This window comes from Salmo trutta, chromosome 3 (assembly GCF_901001165.1).
Source record: "Salmo trutta chromosome 3, fSalTru1.1, whole genome shotgun sequence".
Taxonomy (NCBI): Eukaryota; Metazoa; Chordata; class Actinopteri; order Salmoniformes; family Salmonidae; genus Salmo; species Salmo trutta.
Window position 1 is genome coordinate 32,484,586 of NC_042959.1, and position 27,896 is coordinate 32,512,481.

General features: G+C 42.2%; 1 protein-coding gene across 6 annotated transcripts; it reads right to left on the bottom strand.

The window, feature by feature from the left end:
• Positions 1–164: 164 nt before the first annotated feature.
• On the bottom strand, positions 165–27,241 carry cstf2 (cleavage stimulation factor, 3' pre-RNA, subunit 2). Of its 6 annotated transcripts, XM_029731115.1 has the most exons (15): positions 27,130–27,241; positions 26,567–26,645; positions 26,246–26,415; positions 13,222–13,358; positions 12,965–13,084; positions 12,626–12,748; positions 11,896–11,995; positions 11,531–11,593; positions 10,654–10,713; positions 6,552–6,651; positions 6,303–6,427; positions 6,135–6,257; positions 5,827–5,951; positions 5,669–5,743; positions 165–941 (listed from the first exon to the last, which is right to left on the bottom strand). In XM_029731115.1, exons 1-15 carry the CDS (start codon positions 27,206–27,208, stop codon positions 819–821), a joined length of 1,602 nt encoding a protein of 533 aa, XP_029586975.1. In that variant the 5' UTR covers positions 27,209–27,241; the 3' UTR covers positions 165–818. The 6 variants fall into 6 exon arrangements, with proteins under 6 accessions (XP_029586975.1, XP_029586970.1, XP_029586992.1 ...); XM_029731110.1 differs by having other exon boundaries at positions 6,135–6,427; positions 27,130–27,240; XM_029731132.1 differs by lacking the exons at positions 26,567–26,645; positions 27,130–27,241 and adding exons at positions 14,014–14,069; positions 14,199–14,336 and having other exon boundaries at positions 6,135–6,427; positions 26,246–26,366.
• Positions 27,242–27,896: the final 655 nt, after the last annotated feature.

The window sequence follows — 27,896 nt, forward strand, 5'->3', positions numbered from 1 at the left end:
CAGATCCTGACATGCTGTAGAATATCAGCCCTTAATACCTTTTTGGATTCTGCTTCCTCTATAGAAAACTGACAAGCCTTGCACATACAGAGACAAATCAGAAATCTTCACAAAATGAGAGAAATAAGCTTTTTGTGCATATGAAATATTTCTGGGATCTTTTATTTAAACTCAAACATGTTTTATTCAGTGTAGAATAAGGAATCAAACATGGCTCTTCACAGCATTTCTATCTGAACATGACACTGAGGCCTTTGAGTTTCACGCTTTCAAGGAAATGATAGCAATGTTTATACAAAAGCCCTACTGTATATCCATTTCCTTGTAAACGACACAGGTGCACTGAAGTGTTAAATGAGGGCGAGGCATTGCCAGTCAAAGCCACAGAATCTGTTCTATAGCAAATGAGTCACGTATACAAATGTACTTTCCTTGGAATTATTTTGTAAATGTGAGGACTCTTCCACTGTGTACCCCCTCAACCTACTTAATTTGTATGTCTTTTTTCTTATGAGCAAATAGTTTTTTAATCTACAATGACACTTTAAATCCTCTCCTGTACATACCAACATCCCCGTTGAATAAAATACAGTACTGAAATTGTTCTCGTCTATTTTTGATAGACAATATGAAAACCCATAACATCCGGCAATACTTCTGTTGAAGTGTTGCCATTTGAAGATAAACTGACATTCTTCAAATCACAAGCACTCACTTCAATCTTCCATTAAAAAAATACATAATACAAAACAAATCTAAAAATGTTTGAAATTAGGATGAGGTGACGTCGACATAGGGGACAGGGAATTGGTTGTTCTTTAGGGCGCCCCGGCCGTCTTCTGGATCTGCTCTTTGAGGATGAGGATGCTCTGCCTCTGCTCTGGGGGCAGCATGGCAATCTGTTCTGGGGTCAGCTGCAGCACCTGCATGATCAAGGCAGCCTGGAAAACAATAGACAAACTGGTGAACCACACTGCTCTCAGATCAGATATTGACAGGCAGTAATGTTAAAACCAAAATACCTCCAAAAGCACAGCATTTGGATACAGAAGGAAAGTCAGATCTTTCCAAATAGTTTACACGTTCAAATTTTTCCATTGAATAACTACGTCATGTAGTGTATTCCATTGGTTGTTATTGCATTGAAATAAATGGCTTTTCATTGAGTGCTAATGCATTGGTTCTTTTGTTGCCCTGACTCGTTACTCTTCAGGTAGCCAAAGAAAGCACTGAGCCCCAAGTTGTCTCCACAAACCCAAGTGCTTGAGATGTCATCCTCTTCTCATCCCATTCCTCAATAACTTCCTTCCCAGTCTGCTGACAGGTTAGGACAGACAGACCTTTCATTTAAAAGTTGGGGTTTAAGCTTGTCATTGAGCATCTTTTTTATTTCACCTTTATTTAATCAGGTAGGCCAGTTGAGAACAAGTTCTCAATTACAACTGCGACCTGGCCAAGATATAGCAAAGCTGTGCAACAAAAAGAGTTAAACGTTCAGTCAATAACACAATAAAAAAAAAAAATCTATGTACAGTGTGTGCAAATGTAGAAGAGTAGGGATGTAGGCCATAGAGGCGAAATAATTACAATTTATCATTAACACTAATGATAAATGTGCAAGTAGAGATACTGGGGTGCAAAAGAGTAAGAGGGTAAGTAATAATATGGGGATGAGGTAGTTGGGTGTGCCATTTACAGATTGGCTGTGTACAGGTACAGTGATCGGTAAGCTGCTCTGACAGCTGACGCTTAAAGTTAGAGAGGGAGAGGTAAGACTCAAGCTTCAATGATTTTTGCAATTCGTTCCAGTCATTGGCAGTAGAGAACTGGAAGGAAAGGCGGCCAATGAGGTGTTGGCTTTGGGGATGACCAGTGAAATATACCTGCTGGAGCGTGTGCTACGGGTGGGTGTTGCTATGGAGACCAGTGAGCTGAGATAATGCGGGGCTTTACCTAGCAAAGACTTAGATGACCTGGAGCCAGTGGGTTTGGTGACGAATATGTAGTGAGGGCCAGCCAACGAGAGCATACAGGTCGCAGTGGTGGGTAGTATATGGGGCTTTGGTGACAAAACAGATGGCACTGTGATAGACTGCATCCAGTTTGCTGAGTAGAGTGTTGGAAGCTATTTTGTAAATGGCGTCGCAAAAGTCAAGGATCGGTAGGATAGTCAGTTTTACAAGGGTATGTTTGGCAGCATGAGTGAAGTATGCTTTGTTGCGAAATAGGAAGCCGATTCTAGATTTAATTTTGGATTGGAGATGCTTAATGTGAGTCTGGAAGGAGAGTTTATAGTCTAACCAGTGCTGGACAGGCGGGCAGGTGTGGGCAGCAATCGGTTGAAGAGCATGCACTTAGTTTTACTAGCATTTAAAAGCTGTTGGAGGCCACGGAAGGAGTGTTGTATGGCGTTGAAACTCATTTGGAGGTTTGTTAGCACAGTGTCCAAAGAAGGGCCAGATGTACACAGAATGGTGTCATCTGCGTAGAAGTGGATCAGAGAATCACCAGCAGCAAGAGTGACGACATTGATATATACAGAGAAAAGTCAGCCCGAGAATTGAACCCCGTGGCACCCCCATAGAGACTGCCAGAGGTCCAGACAACAGGCCCTCCGATTTGACACACTGAACTATCTGAGAAGTAGTTGGTGAACCAGGCGAGGCAGTCATTTGAGAGGCTATTGAGTCTGCCAATAAGAATGTGGTGATTGACAGAGTCGAAAGCCTTGGCCAGGTCGATGAAGACGGCTGCACAGTACAGTGCCTTCAGAAAGTATTCACACCCCTTGACTTTTCACATTTTGTTGTGTTAAAGTTGTGATTTGTCACTGGCCTACACACAACAACCCATGATGTCAAAGTGGAATTGTTTCTTTTTTACAAATCAATAAAAGTGGAAAAGCTGAAATGTCTTGAGGCAATAAGTATTCAAACCCTTTGTTATAGCAAGCCTAAATAAGTTCAAGAGTATAAATGTGCTTTACAAGTCACATAATAAGTTGCATGGACTCTGAATACAACAGTGTTTAAACATTATTTTTGAATGACTACCTCATGTCTGTACCCCACACATAATTTTAAAGGTCCCTTCAGTCGAGCAGTAAATTTCAAACAGATTCAACCACAAAGAACGGAGGTATTCCAATGCCTCGCAAAGGGCACCTATTGGTAGATGGGTTAAAAAATACAAAAAATAAAAAGCAGACATTGAATATCCCTTTGAGCATGGTGAAGTTATTACACTTTGGATGGTGTATCAATACACCCAGTCACTGCAAAGATACAGGCGTCCTTACTAACTCAGTTGCCGGAGAGGAAGAAAACCGCTCAGGGATTTCACCATGAGGCCAATGGTGACTTTAAAACAGTTTCAGAGTTGAATGGCTGTGATGGGAGAAAACTGAGGATGGATCAACATTGTAGTTCGTGCCTTCGGAAAGTATTCACACCCCTTGACTTTTTCCACATTATGTTACAGCCTTATTCTAAAGTTGATTAAATTGTTTTTCCCCATAATGACAAAGCAAAAACAGGTTTAGAAATTTTTGCGAATGTATTAAAAATAAACTGAAATGTGACATTTACATAAGTACTTAGACCCTTAAAAATCAGTACTTTGTTGAAGCACCTTTGGCAGCATTTACAGCATCGAGTGTTCTTGGGTATGACTCTACAAGCTTGGCACACCTGTATTTAGGAAGTTTCTCCCATTCTTCTCTGCAGATCCTCTCAAGCTGTCAGGTTGGATGGGGAGCGTTGCTGCACAGCTATTTTCAGGTCTCTCCAGAGATGATCGAGCGGGTTCTAGTCCGAGCTCTGGCTGGACCACTCAAGGACATTCAGAGACTTGTCCCGAAGCCAGTCCTGCGTTGTCTTGGCTGTGTGCTTAGGGTGGTTGTCCTATTGGAAGGTGAACCTTCACCCCAGCCGGAGGTCCTGAGCACTCTGGAGCAGGTTGTCATCAAGGATCTCTGTACTTAATCTTTGCCTCGATCCTGACTAGTCTCCCAGTCCCTGCTGATGACAAACATCCCCACAACCATGCTTCACCGTAGGGAAGTGCTGCAGAGATGGTTCTCCTTCTGGAAGGTTCTCCCATCTCCACAGAGGAACTCTGTCAGAGTGACCATCGGGTTCTTGGTCACCTCCCTGACCAAGGCCCTTCTCCCCCGATTGCTCAGTTTGGCCGGGTGGCCAGCTCTAGGAAGAGTCTTGGCGGTTCCAAACTTCTTCCATTTAAGAATGATCGAGGCCACTGTGTTCTTGGGGATCTTCATTGTGCCTTGACACAATCTTGTCTCGGAGCTCCAGGGACAGTTCCTTCAACCTCATGTTTTGGTTTTTCCTCTGACTTGTACCGTCAATTGTGAGACCTCATATAGACAGGTGTGTGCCTTTCCAAATCATGTCCAATCAAGTTGTAGAAACATCTCAAGAATGATCAATGGAAACCAAGATGCACCTGAGCTCAATTTCAAGTCTCATAGCAAAGGGTCTGAATGGTTATTTAAATAAGGCATTGGTTTAATTTGTATAAAATTGGCAGACATTCTAAAAACCTGTTTTCACTTTGTCATTATGGGGTTGTGTGTGTAGATTTCTGAGGACTTCTATCCCTTTTAGAATAAGGCTGTAACGTAACAAAATGTTGAAAAAGTAAAAGGGTCTGAATACTTTCCAAAGGTTATGTATGCCACAATACGAACCTGCTGAACAGAGTGAAAAGGAAGCAAGCCTGTACAGAATAACATTTTCCTAAACATGCATTGTTTGAACAAGGCACTAAAGTAATACCGCAAAAAATGTAGCAAAGCAATTACCTTTTTGTCCTGAATACAAAGTGTTATGTTTGAGGCAAATCCAATACAACATGACCGAGTACCACTCTCCATACTTTCAAGCATAGTGGTGGCTGCATCATGTTATGGGCATGATTGTAATCGTTAAGGACTGAGGAGCTTTTTAGGATAAAAAAATAAAGACAGAATGGAGCTAAGTACAGGCAAAATTCTAGAGGAACTCCTGGTTCAGTCTGCTTTCCAACAGACACTAGGCAACGAATTTACCTTTCAGAAGAACAAAAACCTAAAGCACAGGGCCAAATCTACACTGGAGTTGCTTACAAAGAAGACCGTGAATGTTCCTGAGTGGCCGTTTTTACTTAAATCGACATGAAAGTCTATGGCAAGACCTGAAAACGGTTGTTTAGCAATGATCAACAACCAATTTGACAGAGCTTGAAGGATTTTTTAAATAATAAAATGGACAAATGTTGCACAATCCAGGTGTGCAAAGCTCTTCGAGACACAGTTGTAATCACTGCCAATTCTAACATGCATTGACTCAGGGGGTTGAATACTTATGTAATCAAGACAGTGTTTATTTTTATTTTTTTACAAATGTTTGTATTTTTCTTCCACTTTGACATTAGGGTATTTTGTGCAGATCATTGACCAAAATAAATCACAATTAAATAGATTCCAATCCCACTTTAACACAAAATGTGGAAAAAGTCAATAGATGTGAATACTTTCTGAAGGCACCAGATGCTCCAGTTTCTCTAGACAGCCAACACTAATCTGAGCCAATATCTTCTAGTACTAGCCAGGCATTTTAAGGTGAAACTGAAAGTTAATCGTGACACAATGGTGACATGACAAACCCACCTTCTCATGGTCCTGTGAGGTCACCTGGCTTTGCCCTGGGCTGAAGCTACCTCCGGACTGTGGTACACCAGGACCCTGAAAAAAAACTGTTATTAGAACTGTTTTCATTGACAAGAAGACCTAATGTAGTGAAGACATTTGCTGTAGGTAGGCAGTACCGGTCTGGCAGTTGGAGGGGCATTAGGATTCATGGAGTGAGGGGGGGGACCCTGCATTCCTTGGGCCATGGGAACCCTCTGGCCTGACACTGGTCCACGGGTGTCCACCGCTCTGGGGTCACGACCTTTAGAAACAGCCATTCCTCACGTGATTACTCATTACAGATCTGATCCAACTAGTCTAAGCACAGGAGCTTTTCCACCTGTTTTCCACACAGTTCTAAATTATGGCAATAATGCTTCTTATAAAATGTCTGCTAATAAAAGAGACTTAATTGGACTTGATGTTAATAATGTGATGTGGTTACCTCTTGTCTCCATGGGGGGTCCCCTGGGCTCCATCATGGGGGGTCCCCGGGGCTCTCCCATCATGCCTCTGGGTTCACCCATGGGGGGTCCCCGGGGCTCTCCCATCATGCCTCTCGGTTCACCCATGGGGGGTCCCCGGGGCTCTCCCATCATGCCTCTCGGTTCACCCATGGGGGGTCCTCTCATGTCGTGAGGCGGCCTCATGTCCGGAGGAGGCCCGCCAACCATCTGGGTCATGTGCATGGGGGGCCCCTGGTGTGGTGGGGGGGCGCCAATGAAGCCTCCTCCACGACTGGACACAAAGAGAACACAGAATAAGCCAGTCGTTCACAGACATTCAAAAAGGTGATATAAGAATACAATTGATTAACTCAATGACGGTAAAACTACACTAACAACGACAGCTCCTGTTTCACCTGGGTTCGATGACCTCTCCTGTGACTGAGAGCAAGGTTCCTCCTCGGGGGTCGTTGGGGCCGTCGCCAAGCAGGCCTCTGGGGGGGATACCACCTGGTCCTGAGGGGGGTATACATCAGTCAGCTATAGACATGTCGGGGGGACACCACCTATCACAGAACACAACATCACTCACTACACCGTAATGCATCCAAAGAACTACAGTTCTAATTCTATGGTCATGTCACTCATCAGACCATGGTGATTTAATTTCACAATGACTCCCATAGGTCACACAGACAGACACACTAACCACAACACAGTAATGACACAGCTCACCATCACACCACAGACAGGGAGAGGACCGAGGTAAAAACAACAAGGAAGTACCAAAGCGGGAGTTTTATACAAAAGGAGCACGGCATATCTTTGAAAATGTTCTGTTTTCAAGTCGTTTGCCTACTTGCGTCTTGAACGTCTGGTATTGTTGGACCGGTCACGTCAATAGAAGAGGCATGTGTTAGTGACATGAAAAAAGGCCATGGGTGTTATCATGAAATTGCAAAAACAGCATTAGTCTACAAAATAGATTTGTGCTACAATAAATGTATTAATCCCATTCCTCGTCATGGAATTTTCTAACAGGTGATTACAATTGAGGTTATTTGTTCATGCGGGCTGCCTTTGGCAATCAATCAAATCACTCATCACACTTGTATCTTGGGACTATTATTCATATTTGCAGTTGCACCACACTCCTCTATGACATGATAGGGTTTTAGGGCAATGGGTATTTTTAGCCTGAAGTAAACACCCGCACTTCCCTGTATGCAATCCTGCATGACCAGTCAGATTAATAATACATTTCTAAATGACCAAAATTGATTTATTGTAACAGGACATAATTTATGCTCTCATGGTCAAGAGAGTCCATATTAACAAAGGCAACTGAAGGACTGAAGTACAGTAAGATATCAATAAAAAAAACTACCATAGAGGCACAAATAAGTTACAGGAAAAACAAAAAGAAATGGAGGGACTTGTTCACGAAAGAGCATGTGTAATATATTATATATATAAAGCGAAATGGATGGAATATGGGTGGTGAAAAAAAATGCACCAATTTTTTTTTTTTCCAATCTTCAACATAGAAATGCTACCAAAAAAATGTTATTGAAACTTGTTACAAATGGAGTCACGCATGATTCACCGAACAATATTTTGAAAAGAGTAAGTAAAGTACTTTAAGAATATGTTTTCATTTCAGTCTCCTCCATCTCCACTAACCGGAGCTAATTGTATGGATTTTTCCCCTATTAATAACGTAAAATTAACATCTGTACAGAAAGACTCATGTGAAGACCAAATTGCAGAGGAGGAACTTCTTGATGCAATTAAAGCCTTTATGTCCGGGAAAACTCCAGGGCTGGATGGCATACCAGTGGAAGTATACCAAACTTTTTGTTTGTATATATACACTCAGAGGACCAATATCAGCATGTTTTAAGCACTCCTATATAAACAGATTATAGGATACGCAACAAGAAGGTTGGATTTCATTATTACTGAAACAGGATCCAAGTGGGGGGTGTGTGTGTGTGTGTAAATAAGATCCAGTCCATTAAAAAAAAATAATAAATTGGAGGCCTCTTACACTTCAGTGTTGTGATGCAAAAATTCTAGCTAAATGCTTGGAGCATAGAATAAAAATAAAAAAAAGGTTTTGTCAGATATTTTTCATCCTAATCAGACAGGTTTTTTACATGGACGATACATTGGAGATAATACAAGAGAAGTACTGGAAACAATAGAAAACCTGGCCTGGTATTCATAGCGGACTTTGAAAAGGCTTTTGATAAAGTACGACTGAAGTTTATATATAAATGCCTGGAATATTTCACATTTCTGAGAATCTCTTATAAAATGGGTTAAAGTTATGTATAGTAACCCTAGGTGTAAAATAGTAAATAATGGCTACATCTCAGAAAGTTTTAAACTGTCAAGAGGAGTAAAACAAGGTTGTCCATTATCCGCATATCTATTTATTATTGCCATTGAAATGTTAGCTGTTAAAATTAGAGCCAACAATAATATTAAGGGATTAGAAATCCGTACGCTGATGATTCATGTTTTCTTTTAAAACCACAATTAGAATCCCTCCACAGCCTCAAGAGGCTCTAGATAGTTTTTCTAACCTCTGGATTAAAACCACATTATGATAAGTGCACTATATTACATATTGGACCAATAAAAAAAAAAATGCTACTTTTACATTACTGTGTAGTTTACCAATGAAATGGTCTGACGGTGATGTGGACATACTCGGTATACATATCCTGAAAGAAAGAAATGATCTCACTCCAATAACATTTAATAGAAAGTTGGCAAAAATAGATAAGATCTTGCTACCATTGAAAGGAAAATACCTGTCTATTTGTGGAAAATTCCCCAATTAACTCTTTAGTCATATAACAGTTTACCTATTTGCTTATGGTTTTGCCTACACCTAGTGACCTGCTTTTTAAATGATATGAACAAAAAAAAAGATTCACTTTTATTTGGAATGGCAAGCCAGACAAAATTAAAAGGGCCTATTTATATAACGAATATGAATTCGGAGGGCAGAAATGAAATATTAAAGCATTAGCCCTCTCACTAAAGGCATCAGTCATACAAAAGTTATACTTAGTAATTTAATAGAGAAATCCGAAATGGTTAAGACTGTCTCACCCATGTTCAAGAATGGCCTTTTTCCCCTTTATTCAGATTACAACTGCTCACTTTCGGTTATTTGAAAACGGTATTTGACAGTATTTTGTTTTTAAAATTATAAAATGTCTAAATTTGCTTTATAAGTAGTGCATGACCTCAGGGTGTCAACACATACATTCTAAGTGATTTCAATGGGTCTTTCTCCATTCTTATTGTTTTAGAAAATGTTAAATGCAACAATTATTTTGGGTTGAATTGTCATACATTTCATGCACACATTTGAGAATTTCCACACTGCCATGTTGGGCTGCACGATACGGGAAAACAATCTAAACCTTATTTTGAACCAAATGTTGCAATAGCGATTTGACTTATGATTTAGAGCTAAACACTTGGGTGAAATGTTGGAATCATGGAAATAGAATGACTATTCTAATTCTATAGTTAGAATATGATAGTGGGCACTTTGAATAGTGTTGTTTGACATGAAAACAAATGAAAATGCCAGGGAGCAATTAGTGATAGGAACCAAAGTGTTGATAATTGTTTCCTAGGGGACCCTATAATCTTTGCCTACATTGTCTGTTCTCTCTTAGCTACTTCAAGTAGCTAACCTATTAATGCTTCTTGTATTTCTCTTTGATTTAGAAGGTACTGTTGCACAAACAGCATGCTGATTTAGGTGTACACTGTCACTGGTATTATCAGGCTGTATAACTAATTATGTTTGCTCTAACTCAGTACATTATCTAGCTACCTAGCGATTAGCAGCTAACAAGATTTAGGCCCAACTTGCTAAGAAAAACTAGCAGATGTAAGCAACACAAACTAATAGTGTAATTATAGAATGCTACTGGAAGAATATATGAAGAAGCAAAGTGAAAACAACATTGTTGCATTGACCATGCAGACTGAATACAAGTGTCTTGTGGTCAAGGAACAACAAATGCGCTCCTTGAGTGACAGGGGGCAGGGCTAGGTCTGTGTGGAAAGCGGCATTGAGAGAGTGAGAGGACTCAAGTAGCAAACTATAAAAATGAACGTTAAACACGCCGTATCACATTTAACAAACCAAACATTCAAATACCGTTATAGAAGGTGAGGTAAAAACCCAAATCGGTCCATGAATCAATACCGGTATATCGTAAAATACGGTATACTGCCCAGCCCTAACATACATACATACATACTTTACCCAAAAAATATATGGGGGGATTGGAAATGATGCAGACAATTACATTAATGGAAGCAACAATCTATCCGCAATATTAAAGCTGATCCACCACCTGAAATTAAAATATATTAAAAAATTATGTATGCGCTCATGAGCCAGCCTATAAACAGCCCTGTTGGCTTGGATGGAGTTTGGGGGAGACAGGCCAGAGCCTGGGGTTAGGGTGTAAGTGATACCTTGAGGCCGCTCGATAGCAGCTTGCCCAGACGATCCTACGGGAGAGTGCTGGAGGTTTCCTGAGCCAGCATTAAGTAAAAAAACAAAAAAACAGAAGACAACTCAGAGAGCAAAGCAGCAACACATAGGAGTGCACCCATCGCATGCCACACTGACAGAGAAGCCTACAGACTTCATAGCAGGAGCTCAGAACACACACACAAAAAGCAGCACTACTGACATGGATGGCTGAAGTGGATGAGGTGGCAGAGGTGCATTTAGTGGTTAAAATGTACATATATATATAGATATATATTGCAGATAGAAATGTACTTAAGCATCACCCCCAGAAAATAGTCTCGCTAATCTTTACATAGTTGGACAATCATCAAGCTCCCGAGTGGAGCAGCGGTCTAAGGCACTGCATCTCAGTCCTAAAGGCGTCATGGGAGACACCTTCGAATCCAGGCTGTATCACAACCGGCCGTGATTGGGAGTCCCATTGGGCGGCGCACAATTGGCCCAGCGTCGTCCGGGTTTGGCCGGTGTAGGCTGTCATTTTAAATAAGAATTTGTTCTTAACTGACTTGCCTAGTTAAATAAAGGTTAAATAAATTAATCCAAAATAAAAATCATGTCTGATCTATTAATTTAATTGCAATGCTATGATCTCAGCCACCTGAGTTGGCCCCAAGTCCTGAGGCACATAAACCACTAGTTTCCTCTGCCACCAAGTGTCAACAAAGAGTAATGACATGCACAGGAGGAAAGGAAGACATGAACAGGTAATGCGAAGACTTAACTGGTAAATACTTCAATTGAAGCCCTAGCTAGGAATGGATGGATTGTAATGCCATTAAAATTAGTTTCATTGGAGACACAGGCATGTTAGATTACCTTGTCCCCTATCGATAGGAACGGGACCTCCCTGAGGCATTCCTATTGGTGGCTGTATCCCACCTGGGGTGAGATGGCAAGGTGAAGCACAACAGGGGTGCTCCTTTGACTTTTGGATACCGAGAGGCTGTCTATGGGTATGTGTGTGTGTGTGTTGGTTCTTCTATCCTTGTGGGGACCTAAATTCCCCACATGGATAGTAAAACAAGGAAAATTCTCCATTGTGGGGACATTTCCCACATCCCCATTAGGACAAAAACTATTTTAAGCTTAGGGGTTAGGTTTAGGTTTAAGAAAATGTATTTTAGGTCCCCACGAGGATAGAACATAAACATGTGAATGTGAGACAGAAAGGGTCTCTTTACCTGGTGGTCCCACCAGTCCCTGCCCTGGCATGGGCCCAGGTCCTCCACCTATGGGAGGGGGCTGCATCATCTGGGGGGCTCCGTTCATGTGCATGCCCGGCTGACGACCACACACAACCAGACATTAGGACGGGGGAACAGCACACATGTAACAATTATTATAATGTACAGTACCAGTCAAAAGTTAACACCTACTCATTCCAGAGTTACTTTATTTGTACTATTTTCTACATTGTTATTCTACAGTGAAGACATCAAAACTATGAAATAACACATATGGAATCATGTAGTAACCAATAAAAAAGTGTTAAACAAATCAAAATATATTTTATATTTGAGATTCTTCAAAGTAGCATTCCAGGTGAAGCTGATTGAGAGAATGCCAAGAGTGTGCAAAGCTGTCATCAAGGCAAAGGGTGACTACTTTGAAGAATCTAAAATAGATTTTGATTTGTTTAACACATGATTCCATGTGTTATTTCGTAGTTTTGATGTCCTCACTATTATTCCACAATGTAGAACATAGTAAAAATAAAGAAAAACTCTGGAATGAGTAGTTGTGTCCAAACTTTTGACTGGTACTGTAGATCCTAGATTTAGCGTTAGAGATTGTGTAGGTTGATCTCAGATGTAGGAAACTGACAGATGGTCTTAAGTTGATCTAAATCCTAATAAATTAAACGATTAGCTATTAAAACGATTAGTTATGTGTCTGCCAAAGTGGATTCACCATTGGCTGTGACTGGGAGACTGGAGCATTGGGCGGTGGAATAGGCTGGTTGGCCACTGGCACTGGTCCAGCTTGACTGTTGGGAACCAATGGCTGCACTGGGGTTTGACGGTGAAGCATTTTCTACAGCAGAGGTCAAACGAGCAGAGGAACATCCAAGTTAAACGTTGACGATTCTCTTGACAACAACATGTGCAACAATATCTCTGAATGAGTTAATGCTCAAGGTCTATGAAGAATACAATCTTAACCATTATGCTCTAAAGTCAGTAAGACACCTAACCCCATATCACTGGAGTGCATTTGCACTGACCCAAGTTGCGAGTAACCAGGTCTCACCAAGGCGATCTCAGGGTCTACGATCCTCATGACCACCTGGGCCTGGAGCAAGGCAAAGGCCAGCTGGGGGTTCTGCAACAGCATGTTCCTGGCCTCCTGGGGACTGTTTTGCACACACAGCTGTAGGGGATAATTACAACACAATGGGATTCCAATGAATTTGTCTTTGGATTATCCACAAGTGACTGTCTATAAATGGATGTGATGATATACAATCTCAAAACAAGGAAACTGGAGTCTAAAGAGAGAAAACTCACCTTCATCTGTTTCATGAGCTCAAACATCTGCTCTGGCGGCAGACTGGCCACAGCTCTGCTTATAGACTCTGGAGCCTCATCTGGCACTATGTTGTCCCCGTAGGGAGACTCAATGATAGGGGCCCCCGTCCCCAAACCTGGGGGAGACAACAGGAGTTATGTTGAAAGCTTCACTCTACCAATTATTGAGAAGCAGCAAAACATGTCCCAACCCCTTTTCAGATGTTTGTTGTGGTGAATAGTGCACTGCACACGTTCCATTGTGGTTAATCGTGCACTGCAGTGTAGCGGGCCAATAGACCTGCGGGTTCCGACAGAGATCATAACAGTGCGGTCTGCATTTTTTATGCTGCGCTTGGGAGCGGGCGGTCAGACAGAACTTTGGGATGAAAATATATTGTCGTCGTCCCGCAGATTATTTGGAAACTGACATCTATCTGCTTTGCATGCGTTAGCCTACCTATTGTATTAAAAGCACATATGTCACATTATTCACACACTCAGAATTCACTGTTTCAAATTAAGTAGCATACCTCTCATCTCCTAGTTGGGCGTGCTAGATCAAGTGCGCCTAGAATGTTTAGTTTCAATGAAATAGAGTAGACTGCCTATGTATGGACGGAGATTGACGTGGCAGTTAACTTTCCAAGGAAATTAAATATGATTTGACTATAGTTTCCTACAATAGCTGGGTTGCCCTCCAATTTGCGACAGATCATCATGAGAATATTTTAAAATCTGCATAAAACAATATCCACGGTTTCCCACCAGAGATGTTTCCATCAAACATACCTTTTGCGGATAAAAAGGCTGCGCATGATGACGTAGTGCACATAAAAACACTTTTGCTGTTAAAAAAAACAAAAAAACAAAACAAGTTAAATGTGTTTCCATCGCATTTTCAACTCTTTTTAAATGTTTTAATGTAACTAGGCAAGTCAGTTAGGAACAAATTCTTATTTAGAATGATGGCCTACCCCGGCCGATGCTGGGCAAATTGTACGCAGCCCTATGGGACTCTCAATCACGGCCGGATGTGATAGTCTTGATACGAACCAGGGACTGTAGTGACGCCTCTTGCACGGATATGCAGTGCCTTGCGCCACTCAGGAACTCTGGTTGTAACAAAAACGGTAGCATTATACAGCACATTCGTAAAGTATTCAGAACCCTTGACTTTTAGCACATTTTATGTTACCGCCTTATTCTAAAATTGATTAAAATAGTATCTCCCCTCAATCTACACACAATACCCCATGACAAACAAAAACAGGTTTAGACATTTTTGTAAATGTATTAAAAAAATAAACTGAAATGTCACATTTACATAAGTATTCAGACCCTTTACTCAGTACTTTGTTGAAGCACCTTTCGCAGCGATTACATCCGAGTCTTCTTGGGTATGACACTACAAGTTTGGCACACCTGTATTTGGGGAGTGTCTCCCATTCTTCTCTGCAGATCCTCTCAAGCTCTGTCAGGTTGGATGGGGAACGTCGCCTCACAGCTATTTTCAGGTCTCTCCAGAGATGTTTGATCGGGTTCAAGTCCGGGCTCTGGCTGGGTCACTTAAGGACATTGAGACTTGTCCCGAAGCCACTCGTGTTGTCTTGGCTGTGTGCTTAGGGTCATTGTCCTGTTGGAAGGTGAACCTTCGCCCCAGTATGAGGTTCTGAGCGCTCTGAAGCAGGTTTTTATCAAGGATCTCTGTACTTTGCTCCGTTCATCTTTTCCTTGAATATTCTCCCAGTCCCTGCTGCTGAAAAACATCCCCACAGCATGATGCTGCCACCACCATGCTTCACCGTAGGGAAGTGCTGCAGAGATGGGAGAATCTTCAAGAAGGAGAACAATCTCCACAGAAGAACTCTGAAGCTCTGTCAGAGTGACCATCGGGTCCTTGTCACCTCCCTGACCAAGGCCCTTCTCCCTAATTGCTCAGTTTGGCCGGGCAGCCAGCTCTTGGAAGCCTCGACACAATCCTGTCTCGGTGCTCTAAGGACAATCTCAGAACTCATGACGGCGCAGATAGAGGGGTCCATCTCGCTTCTCGTTCTTAGCAAACTTTGCAGTATTTTGTTGTTTTTATGTATTGTTTCTTACATTGTTAGCCCAGAAAATGTTGTGTTATTACATACAGCCGGGAAGAACTATTGCATATCAGAGCGGCGGTAGCTCACCAACACTACCAGCATTACGACCAGGAATGCGACTTTCCCGAAGCGGATCATTTGTTTGTGCCATCCAGGGCAATTGAACTGATTCCAGAGGCCAACCCAAAACAACGCTGGTGGAGAAGAGGAATTCAGAGCAGTCTTCTAGTCAGACTTAGGAGGAGCGCACACCACCCACCACTTCAGAGTATATTACTCGCCAATGTTCAGTCCATGGATAACAAAGTTGATGAGATCAGGCAATGGTTTCTTCCAGAGAGACATCAGGGATTGTAACATACCTCGTTTCACGGAAACATGGCTCTCTCGGGATATTCTGTCGGAGTCAGTCTAGCCATCTGGATTCTCAGTTGAACGCGCCGACAGGAATGAACATGCCTCCAGGAAGAAGGCGGGGGTGTATGTTTCATGATTAACGACTCATGGTATAATTGTTATTACATAAAGGAACTCAAGTCCTTTTGTTCACCCGACCAAGAATACCTCACAATCAAATGCCAATCGAATTCTCTTCGGTTATTGTCACAGCCGTGTATTATACCCCCTCAAGCTGATACCATGACGGCCCTCGAACTTCACTGGACTTTATGCAAACCATATATACTGAGGCTGCATTTATTGTACCTGGGGATTTTAAGAAAATTAGGAAACGGCTACCTAAATTCTATCAGCATATCGACTGTAGTACTCACGCTGGAAAAACACCTTGACCATTGCTACTCCAACTTCTGGGATGCATACAAGGCCTTCCCCCGCCCTCCTTTCGGCAAATCTGACCACGACTCCATTTCTCCTCCTCCCTTCCTATAGGCAGAAACTCAAACAGGATGTACCAGTGCTAAGGACTATTCAACGCTGGTCTGACCAATCGAAATCCACGCTTCAAGATTGTTTTGATCACGAGGACTGGGATATGTTCCGGGTAGTTTCCGAGAATAGAGACAGTTACTGATTTCATGAAGAAGTGTATAGGGGATGTTGTACCCACTGACTTAAAACCTACCCTAACCAGAAACCGTGGAGAGAAGGCAGCATTCGCGCAAAACTGAAACTGCGAACCACCGCATTTAACCACGGCAAGGTGACTGAGAATACAGCAGAACAAACGCAGTAGTCATTCCCATCCGCAAGGCAATCAATCAAGCGAAATGTCAGTATAGAGAAAGTGGAGTAGCAATTCAAAGGCTTAGGACACGAGATGTATGTGGCAGGGTCTACAGACAATCACGGACTACAAAAGGAAAACCAGCCACGTTGTAGAAAACGACGCCTTGCTTCCTGACTAGCTAAACACGTTCTTTGCCCGCTTTGAGGATAACAGTGCAACCGACACGTCCAGCTACCAAGGACTGTGGGCTCTTCATCTCCGTAGCCGACGTGAGTAAGAGACATTTAAACGTGTTAACCCTCGCAAGGCTGCTGGCCCAGACTGCATCCCTAGCCGCATCCTTAGAGCATGCACAGACCAGCTGGATAGTATGTTTACAGACATATTCAATCTCTCCATATCCCAGGCTGCTGTCCCCACATGCTTCAAGATGGCCACCATTGCTTTCTTGGGTACAGGAACAAAGGTAACTGAACTAAATGACTATCGCCCCGTAGCACTCAATTCTGTCATCATGAAGTGCTTTTAGAGGCTAGTTAAGGATCATATCACCTCCACCTTACCTGTCACCCTAGACCCACTTCAATTTGCTTACCTCCCCAATAGGTCCACAGACAATGCAATCGCCATCACATTGTACAATCCCATCTGGACAAGAGGAATACCCATGTAAGAACGCTGTTCATTGACTACAGCTCAGCATTCAACACCCTAGTGCCCTCCAAGCTCATCATTAAGCTCGAGGCCCTGGGTCTGAACCCCGCCCTGTGCAATTGGGTCCTGGACTTCCTGACAGGCCACCCCCAGGTGGTGAAGGTAGGAAACAACACCTTCACGTCGCTGATCCTCAACACTGGGGCCCCACAAGGGTGCATGCTAAGCCCCCTCCTGTACTCCCTGTTCACCCATGACTGCGCAGCCATGCACGCCTCCACTCAATCATCAAGTTTGCAGACGCCAACAGTAGTAGGCTTGGTTACCAACAACGAGACAGCCTACAGGGAAGAGGCGAGAGGCTCTGGGAGTGTGGTGTCAGGAAAATAACCTCTCACTCAACGTCAACAAAACAAAGGAGATGATTGTGGACTTCAGGAAACAGCAGAGGGAGCACCCCCTATCCACATCGATGGGACAGCAGTGGAGAAGGTGGAAAGCTTCAAATTCCTCGGTGTACACATCACTGACGATCTGAAATGGTCCACCCAAATTGCAACAGCGCCTCTACAACCTCAGGAGGCTGAAGAAATTTGGCTTGTCACCTAAAACCCTCAAACCTATACAGATGCACAATTGAGAGCATCCTGTCGGGCAGTATCACCGCCTGGTACAGCAACTGCACCGCCCACAACTGCAGGTCTCTCCAGAGGGTGGTGCGGATTGCAAAACGCATCACCGGGGGCAAGCTACATGCCCTCCAGGACACCTACAGCACCCGATGTCACAGGAAGGCCAAAAAGATCATCAAGGACAACAACCACCCGAGCCACTGCCTGCTCACCCAGCTGTCATCCAGAAGGCGAGTACAGGTGCATCAAAGCTGGGACCGAGAGGCACGAGCACAGAGAGGCTGCTGTCTACATACAGACTTGAAATCATTGGCCACTTTAAGAAATGTAACACTTTAATAATGTTTAATAACACTTTAATAATGCCACTAAGAAATGTAACACTTTAATAATGTTTACATACAGTTTAATTCGGAAGTTTACATACACTTAGTTTGAAGTCATTAAAATGTGTTTTTCAACCACTCCACAATTTTGTTAACAAACTAAATTTTTGGCAAGTCGGTTAGGACATACTTTGTGCATGACACAAGTAATTTTTCCAACAATTGTTTACAGACAGATTATTTCACTATCACAATTCCAGTGGGTCAGAAGTTTACCTACACTAAGTTGACTGTGCCTCTAAACAGCTTGGAAAATTCCAGAAAATGATGACATGGCTTTAGAAGCTTCTGATAGGCTAATTGACAATTTGAGTCAATTGGAGGTGTACCTGTGGACGTATTTCAAGGCCTACCTTCTAACTCACTGCCTCTGTTTTTCTTTTGATTTTCCCATGATATCAAGCAATCAGCCAAGACCTCAGAAAAGAAATTGTAGACCTCCACAAGTCTGGTTCATCCTTGGGAGCAATTTCCAAACGCCTGAAGGTACAATATTCATTTGTACAAACAATAGTACGCAAGTATAAACACCATGGGATCACGCAGCCATCATACCGCTGAGGAAGGAGACGCGTTCTGTCTCCTGGAGATGAACGTACTTCGGTGCGAAAAGTGCAAATCAACCCCAAAACAACAGCAAAGGACCTTGTGGAGATGCTGGAGGAAACAGGCACAAATGTATCTATATCCACAGTAAAATTAGTCCTATATTGACATAACCTGAAAGGTCGCTCAGCAAGGAAGAAGCCACTGCTCCAAAACCGCCATAAAAAAGCCAGACTCCAGTTGGCAACTGCACATGGTGACAAAGATCGAACTTTTTGGAGAAATGTCCTCTGGTCTGATGAAACAAAAATAAAACTGTTTGGCCATAATGAGCGTCGTAATATTTGGAGGAAAAAGGGGGAGGCTTGCAAGCCGAAGAACACCATCCCAACTGTGAAGCACGGGGGTGGCAGCATCATGTTGTGGGGGTGCTTTGCCGCAGGAGGGACTGGTGCACTTCACAAAATAGATAACATCATGAGGTGGGAAAATTAGGTGGATATATTGAAGCAACATCTCAGACATCAGCCAGGAAGTTAAAGCTTGGTCGCAAATGAGTCTTCCAAATGGACAATGACCCCAAGCATAATTCCAAAGTTGTGGCAAAATTGCTTAAGGACAACAAAATCAAGGTATTGGAGTGGCCATCACAAAGCCCTGACCTCAATCCTATAGAACATTTGAGAACTGAAAAAGCATGTGCGGGCAAGGATGCCTACAAACCTGACTCAGTTACACCAGCTCTGTCAGAGGAAAGGGCCAAAATTCACCCAACTTATTGTGGGAAGCTTGTGAAAGGCTACCTGAAACGTTTGACCCAAGTTAAACCATTTAAAGGCAATGCTACCAAATACTAATTGAGTGTATGTAAACTTCTGACCCACTGGGAATTTGATGAAAGAAATAAAAGCTGAAATAAATCACTACTATTATTCTGACATTTGACATTATTAAAATAAAATGGTGATTCTAACTGACCTAAGACAGGGAATTTTTACTTGGATTAAATGTCAGGAATTGTGAAAAATTTTGTTTAAATATATTTGGCTACGGTGTATGAAAACTTCCAACTGCAACTGTATCTTGCATTTCTCTTCTCATATGTATATACTGTGTCTTAGTCTATGCTGCTCTGACATTGCTCATCCATATATTTATATATATTCTTAATTCCATTACTTAGATGTGTGCATTAGATATTTGTGAAATTGTTAGATATTACTTGTTAAATATTGCTGCACTGTCAGAACTAGAAGCACGTTATTGCAAGTGTAGCGAAATGCTTCTCTAAACACGTGTATGTGACCAATAAAATTTTATTTGATATCCTTCGACCTCATGGCTTGGTTTTTGCTCTGACATGCACGGTCAACTGTGGGACCTTGAATAGACAGGTGTATGCCTTTCCAAATCATGTCCAATCAATAGAATTTACTACAGGTGGACTCCAATCAAGTTGTAGAAACATCAAGGATGATCAATGGAAACAGGATGCACCTGAGCTCAATTTCAAAGTCTCATAGCAAAGTGTCTGAATACTTACAGTACCAGTCAAAAGTTTGGACACACTCATTCAAGGGTTTCTTTATTTTTACTATTTTCTACATTGTAGAAACGATGAAATAACACATATGGAATCATGTAACCAAAGGGTGGCTACTTCTCAAATATAATATTTGTTTAACACTTTTTTGGTTACTACATGATTCCATATGTGTTGTTGCACAGTTTATGTCTTCAATTAAAAAAGAAAAAAAATCATTTGAATGAGTAGTGGTCAACTTTTGACTGGTACTGTACATTTAATAATTGTTACATGATGCATGTGTGCTGTTCCCTGTCCTAATGTCTGTTTGGTGTGTGTGGTCGTCAGCGGGGCATGCACATGAACGGAGCCCCATAGGTGGAGGACCTGGGCCCTTGCCAGGGACCGTTGGGACCACCAGGTAAAGAGACGCTCATTCTCTCTCACACACACACACACACACACACACACACACACATTATCTTCTATCCTCGTGGGGGACCTAAAATGTATTTTCAGAAATCTAACCCCTCAGCTTAAAAAAGCCTTTGTCCTAATGGGGATGTGGGAAATGTCCCACAAGGGAGAATTTTCTTGTTTTACTATCCTTGTGGGGACTTTAGAGAACCACACAACATATCATCGCGTGACTCCAAGTTTACTTCGATATGTTATTCCACCGCCATTTCTCACATAATTTGGGGCTCCCGAGTGGCGCAGCGGTCTAAGGCACTGCATCTCAGTGCAAGAGGCGTCACTACAGTCCCTGGTTCGTATCAAGGCTGTATCATATCCGGTCGTGATTGGGAGTCCCATAGGGCGGCGAATAATTGACACAGCATCGTCCGGGTTTGGCCAGAGTAGGCAATCACTGTAAATAAGAATTTGTTCTTAACCGCCTTGCCAAGTTAAAAATATAATAATAATAATAATAATAATAATACCTTTTACAGACACAAAGATCCACTATGTCGAACCAATTATAAAATGTCGGCATTTATAAAATTGTAATTGTTCATCAGCCCGGTCGTGACTTTTTACATGCATCAGGTAATTCATCCGCATGAAAATGGTTGGATGGAAACATGGTTAGTGACTGTAAATAAATATTGATGAATGGAAATAAGTGGAGGGCGCCCAACCAACATGAGTTGAAGTGCAATCAAATAATTTTAGAACCAGTGAAAAGGTGCAACACACACAGGCTACCATGGTGAGCGAGTGTTGCGCCTTTTCATTTTAAATAAATATCGATGACTCATTTGTCTCTGCCTCCAGATCGTCCTCCTAAAAAAGGTAGGCTATGTCCTATATGCAAAATGTAGCTCAAGACAAAGGTCAATTGTCTGCTCTCATCATTCTTGCTGTTTCAAGTTCAGTAGCCATACCTGCGAGATCAGGTGCGCGTGTGGTCTCTATTAAGTAGAGTAGGCTATAGCCTATACATGGGCGGAGAACCAAGTGGCAGTTCTTTCCAAGGAAATGTACTTCCTAAATATGATTAGGCTATAGTTTACTACATTGCCTATAAATAAATATTGATCACCCACATTTGTCTCCATCTGAAAATCATCCCACTCCTAAAAAGGTACGCTACCCTCAACACGGGGGCCCCTCAGGGATGCGTGGTAAGGCACCTGCTGTATTCCCTGTTCACCCACGACTGTGTGGACGCGCATGAATCTAACACCATCATTAAGTTTGCAGACGATACCGCAGCGGTAGGCATGATCACCGACGACGAGACAGCCTATAGGGAGGTGGTCAGAGACCTGGCAGTGTGGTGCCAGAACAACAACCTCCTCCCTCAACGTCAGCAAGACAAAGGAGCTGATCATGGACAACGGGGGGGGGGGGGGGGGGGGCTGAGCAGGCCCCCAATTCACATCATGGTAGTGGAGCGAGAGCTTCAAGTTCCTGTGTCCACATCACTAAGGACCTATTCATGGTCCAAACACACCAACAGTCGTGAAGAGGGCACGACAGTACCACTTACCCCTCGGGAGGATGAAAAGATGTGTCATGGGCCCTCGGATTCTCAAAATGTTCTACAGCCGCACCAATGAAAGCATCTTGACTGGATGCATAACCGCTTGCTATGGCAACTGCTTGATATCCGACCGCAAGGCACTACAGAGGATAGCGTGTACAACCCAGTACATCATTAAGTCCCGAGCTCCCTGCCATCCAGGACCTCGATACCAGGCGGTGTCAGGATGGCCCTAAAAATGTTCTAACAGCCACTGAAGTCAGACTGTTCTCTCTGCTACCGCATGGTAAGCAGTACTGGAGCACCAAGTCTGTGACCAAAAGGATCCTGTACAGCTTCTACCCAAAGCCATGGAGATTGCTGAACAGTCACTCAAGTGGCTACCTGGACCATTCGCTTTGACCCCCTTTTTATTTTAGCACTGACTTGCCCTGGCTCTATGCACACTCACTGGACTCTACCACATACGCTGTTGCTACTCTGTTTATTATATATCCTGATTGCCTAGTCACTTTTACACCTACCTACATGTACATATTACCCCCGCACATTGACTCGGTACTTGTATATAGCCTCATTGTTGTTATATTGTGTTACCCTTTCCTTTATTTCGTGAATTACTTTTATTTTTTTGTAATTGGCATTCTTGGGAAAGGGCTCGTAAGTAAGCATTTCACGGTAAAGTCTACACCTGTTGTATTTGGCACATGTGACAAATACAACTTGATTTGGATTTGTAAACAAAAAAAATGTAGCTCAAGAGAAAGTGCAAGTCTCTCCAACTCTGCTCTCTTCAAACTACATCTAGCCTATTGGCTGATATAGCCTAGTAATACCCATAGCCTTATAAAATAGGCCATGTGAGAATCTCCAAATTTAACCCATTCCATAATTTATTTTTGCTCATTTTGATATTGAATATAGGGTGAAATATTCCTGGGAGCATGGCTGGCAAGTCAGTTGTGTCACTTACTCTTAAAATAACATTGTGAGACTGCGGTTGGGTTAGGGACCAGTTCTTGCGGTAGCGGGTGGGAGTCGGACATAAAGCCAGCGGGCGTGGTATCAAAAGCTGCGGGTGCGGGCAGGATGAATAAATCAGTCCCACGCACCTCTGCATACTTTCCATTGCCATTAATAGTGCACTGCGGTGCATACTTTACATTGAGTACAGTTGCATGCACACACTAATGCAATTGTGGATAGTCAGATTAATAATCCACTGAACAAAAATATAAACGCAAAAAATATAGACAATGTGTTTGTTCCATGTTTCATGAGCTGGTATAAAAGATTCCAGAAATGTTCCATATGCACAAAAAGCTTATTTCTCAAATAATGTGCACAAATTTGTTTAAATCCCTGTTAGTGAGCATTTCTCCTTTGCCAAGATAATCCATCCACCTGACAGGTGTGGCATATCAAGAAGCTGATTAAAACAGCATGATCATTGCACAGGTGCACCTTGTGCTGGGGACAATAAAAGGCCACTAAAATGTGCGGTTATGTCATAACACAATGCTACAGATGTCTCAAGTTGAGGGAGTAGGCAATTGGCATGCTGACTGCAGGAATGTCCTCCAGAGCCATTGCCAGAGAATTGAATATTAATTTCTCTACCATAAGCCATCTCCAAAGCTGTTTTAGAGAATTAGACAGTAGGTCCAACCGCCCTCACAACCGCCACGTGTATGCAATGTTCCCTCTAAGCTGCGCGCGTGTGGCCGCACACTTACTCCAGAACTGCCGCACAGGTGAAATGCCATGCAGCGCAGAGACAAGAGATTGAACTTAACTTGGTTCGCCCCATTAGTTTGCACTATATAGATCAACATTTTTTTATGTGGTCGAGTCAACATTATTACAGACCCTTTTCAATGCAACAAAACAAATTTTACTTTGCAAGATAGTCTGGTTTTGTAGTAGCTCAATGGAGTAGAATTCTATTGGCGTGGACTGGTGTGGGTAGCCCACGAGCGGGCTTTCAATGACCCGCGAGTGAATGCGCTTATCAGAGCGGAGTGCAGAGCTGTGTTCACATTTGTTGATATTCTTTGCTAGCTAGTGAGTTATTACCCCAGTTATTGATAAGTATTGGTCAGAAATGGGGAGTTAAGGCTTCCTACAAGAGCACAAAACATGTAGGCTACCTTTCAAGCTGTCTTTGAAAAGCCAGTCAGGTAAAAAGCTTATGTCTTAAAGGGGCAGTGCTGTATTTCGAGACATGCTTGAAATGCAAATATCCCAATAAGCAGAGGGGTAGCATACATTGTCTAATTCTCTATATGGTAATAATAATAAATTGTATTTTGAAAGTGGTTTCTTGCATCATACAACAATACAATGTACAGTCACCTATTTGGCCCATGATGTTACAGACCAAGTAAAAAAATTATGAATTAATGTCAAGCCCTTCATAATATAAAAAGTTGTAAAAAAGTCTCATGCAATGTAGGCTTGCATTGAACACCAAAGTCTACTGTATGCTATATCATATAAATCAAAAGCTATTTCCATGTGAAAATGTTATGGGATTTTTGCCATTGGTTTTGTTGGTAGGCCTACACTATGCTCAAATAGTCTATTGGCTACTGTCTAAAACTGTAAGGGTACATCCTCAGTGTAGTTGCACAAAATTCTCACAATGTTCAAGTTTCTGCTCACAAGACCTAAACTTTGCTCAGTGCCCCAATTTTGTTCGGTAACATTGCATGTATGGCGAAGCTACGGACAACGAACACAATTGCATTTTACCGAAGGGCAATTTGAATGCACAGAGATACCGTGAAAAGTCGAGGCTCATTGTCGTGCCATTCATCCGCCGCCATCACCTCATGTTTCAGCATAAAAATGCTGAAAATGCCCCATGTCGCAAGGATCTGTACACAATTTCTGGAAGCTGAAAATGTTAGTTCTTCCATAGCTTGCATATTCACCAGACATATAACCCATTGAGCATGTTTGGGATGCTCTGGATCGACAACGTGTTCCAGTTCCTGCCAATATTCATTAACTCGCACAGCCATTGAAAACGAGTGGGACAACATTCCACAGGCAACTCTACGCGAAGGAGATGCGTCGCACTGCATGAGGCAAATGGTGTTCACACTGGTTTTCTGATCCACGCCACTATTTTTTTTTATATAGGTATCTGTGACCAACAGATCTGTATTCCCAGTTACGTGAAATCCATGGATTATGGTCTAATGAATATATTTAAATTGACTGATTTCCTTTTATCTGTAAAACCCTGTAAAATCTTTGAAAATGTGGCATGTTGCGTTTATATTTTTGTTCAATATAGTTCAATTAAAATGGTGTACTGCTTTGGAAGAAGAACAATTTCCCTAAGAATCCTGTTTACATGGACACCTGATGGCACTCTGATAAATGCAGAACATCGCCAATCAAAATACATTTTCTAAGACAGCAACCATGTTATTTCTCAGAAGCATATTTTATTCTGAGTTCGGGTATATAACGTTTGTATGTGAGAGCTACTTCTAAGAAGCATATTCAGTTGTTTAGAACTCACTTCACTCTAGATAAAGAGGGAGGCTCGCTCAGCTGGTGCTAGCACATGCGCAGATCGAATACACCGCTGTAACGCCAATTAAGGTGTTTACATGTCCTAATAATTCAAAAGATCGCTCAGAAAACAGGGTTTAAGATAAACAGACCAAGGTGTTTACATGACTATTGCATAATCTGCCTACTGCCATAATCAGGTTAATATCGAATTATTGCTGTGCATGTAAACCTAATCAATGTGGTTAATAGTGCATTGCAGTACATACTTTCCATTGTGGTTAATAGTGCACTGCAGTGCATACTTTCCATTGTGGTTAATAGTGCACTGCAGTGCATACTTTCCATTGTGGTTAATAGTGAATGCACTTTCCATTGTGGTTAATAGTGCACTGCAGTGCATACTTTCCATTGTGATTAATAGTGCACTGCAGTGCATACTTTCCATTGTGGTTAATAGTGCACTGCAGTGCATACTTACTCTTGAGCTCTTCTTTATTCTTCTCACTAGCAGCATTGTCGACACGGAGAGCTCGGCCGCTGAACTCTCTTCCGTTCAGGTTCCGCATGGCACTGAGGGCCGTCTCCTGGTCTTGATACTCACAGAAGCCATATCCTTTTGGCTTGCCTGTCTCCCTATCATACACTAACCTGAAAAATGGTGTAGGGTTACAAAACAATTTTCAAAAGGTAACCAAAAAACCATATTAGCATGTAATCACTTGAATAGCCAAGTGCACAGCAGCAATTGTTTTAGGCAGGTGAAACGGTGAACGTTGCCTTAAGACTGCTTACTACGTACCTAAAGCTGACAACAAGCCCGACTTCTGAAAAAATGTCTTTCAGTTGCTCCTCTGTGGCCTCATATGGAATGTTTCCCACTGTTAAATTGAGTTAAGAGTTTAAGACAGCAACTTGACTGAGTTGTGGAAAAACTTACAGAACACAAGAATCCTAAACAACAACATGCAAAAGACATGAGCGGCAGAGTTCTTAGTTAACGTTACTGTTGTCTATGGCTGAACCACTTGTTGCTAGTAGCAATATGTGATGGTAATTCTGACACTTTTAGCAAACTAGCCAGTTAACTATAAACCTTGTTAACACAGGTATACACTTAGCTAACTTGTCACGTACGTCTGTGATACTGACAGAGGAATATTTTGGCTAACTAACGTGAGGCATACTTGCTATCTATAAAAATACGTTTGATACAAATCCTGCACACATTAGTTAGTTAGCTATCTGCTGCTGTGCTATGTCTAGCGCGGTTTGTAAGCTATCCAGCTCGCTAGCTGTGAGTACAAACGTATTCTTCGACATACACTTTTGAATCAACTAGTATTCCCCCATCAATACATTTACCAAAGACAGAGCGCAATGAACGGTCAACAGCGGGATCTCTGCCAGCTGCAGCAACAACAGCAGCTGCTAAATTCGCCATTTTAGGGAATAACAAATGTAGCAACAGGAAATGCTCAACTTTAAAGTGTAACACCATCCGGTTTACGAGGGGGCCTCGTCCAGTGTTTCAATGCATCAGCGTTTCATCACAGATTATCCATTACGTTGCATATTGACCAGATACTCTAATGGCCGTTCTAACAATGAAAATAAATCTTCATAACATAAAAGGCAGTTGTGGAGGAGGCAAGATCAGGTTGGACCATTCGCGCCAATGAGAGGGCAGATAAGCGTGTGAACAACAGACACAACGGTTTCCAATGTTACCACGGCCACAAAGTCAAATTTGGCTATATCGTAACAATTTGCTTTTTGGTCTTCATTTAAGAATAGGGTTATGCATAAGGTTACGGTTAGGTTTAGATAGATAAAGTGTAAAAATAGGTGTGGCTGTGGTACTAGTAACGACCAGACAACTCCGGTATTGTTTTTTCTCAATGTTTGGATGTTACGTGTCCTACTTATATCAGTATACTCGTAACAACCTACTCGTTACGAAACTTATATTTGGTCAAGTAAGCCACACGTAGCAAATAAGCCATTCGATGTTTTGCTAACAAAATTCGATACTCTTCCATTGGCCTCCATGCAAAAACTCCTGGCTTGAGCGAAAAAACTAAAAACTCCCTCTCGCTTCGCCTCTTCCTCTCTGGTTTCATACTAAACGA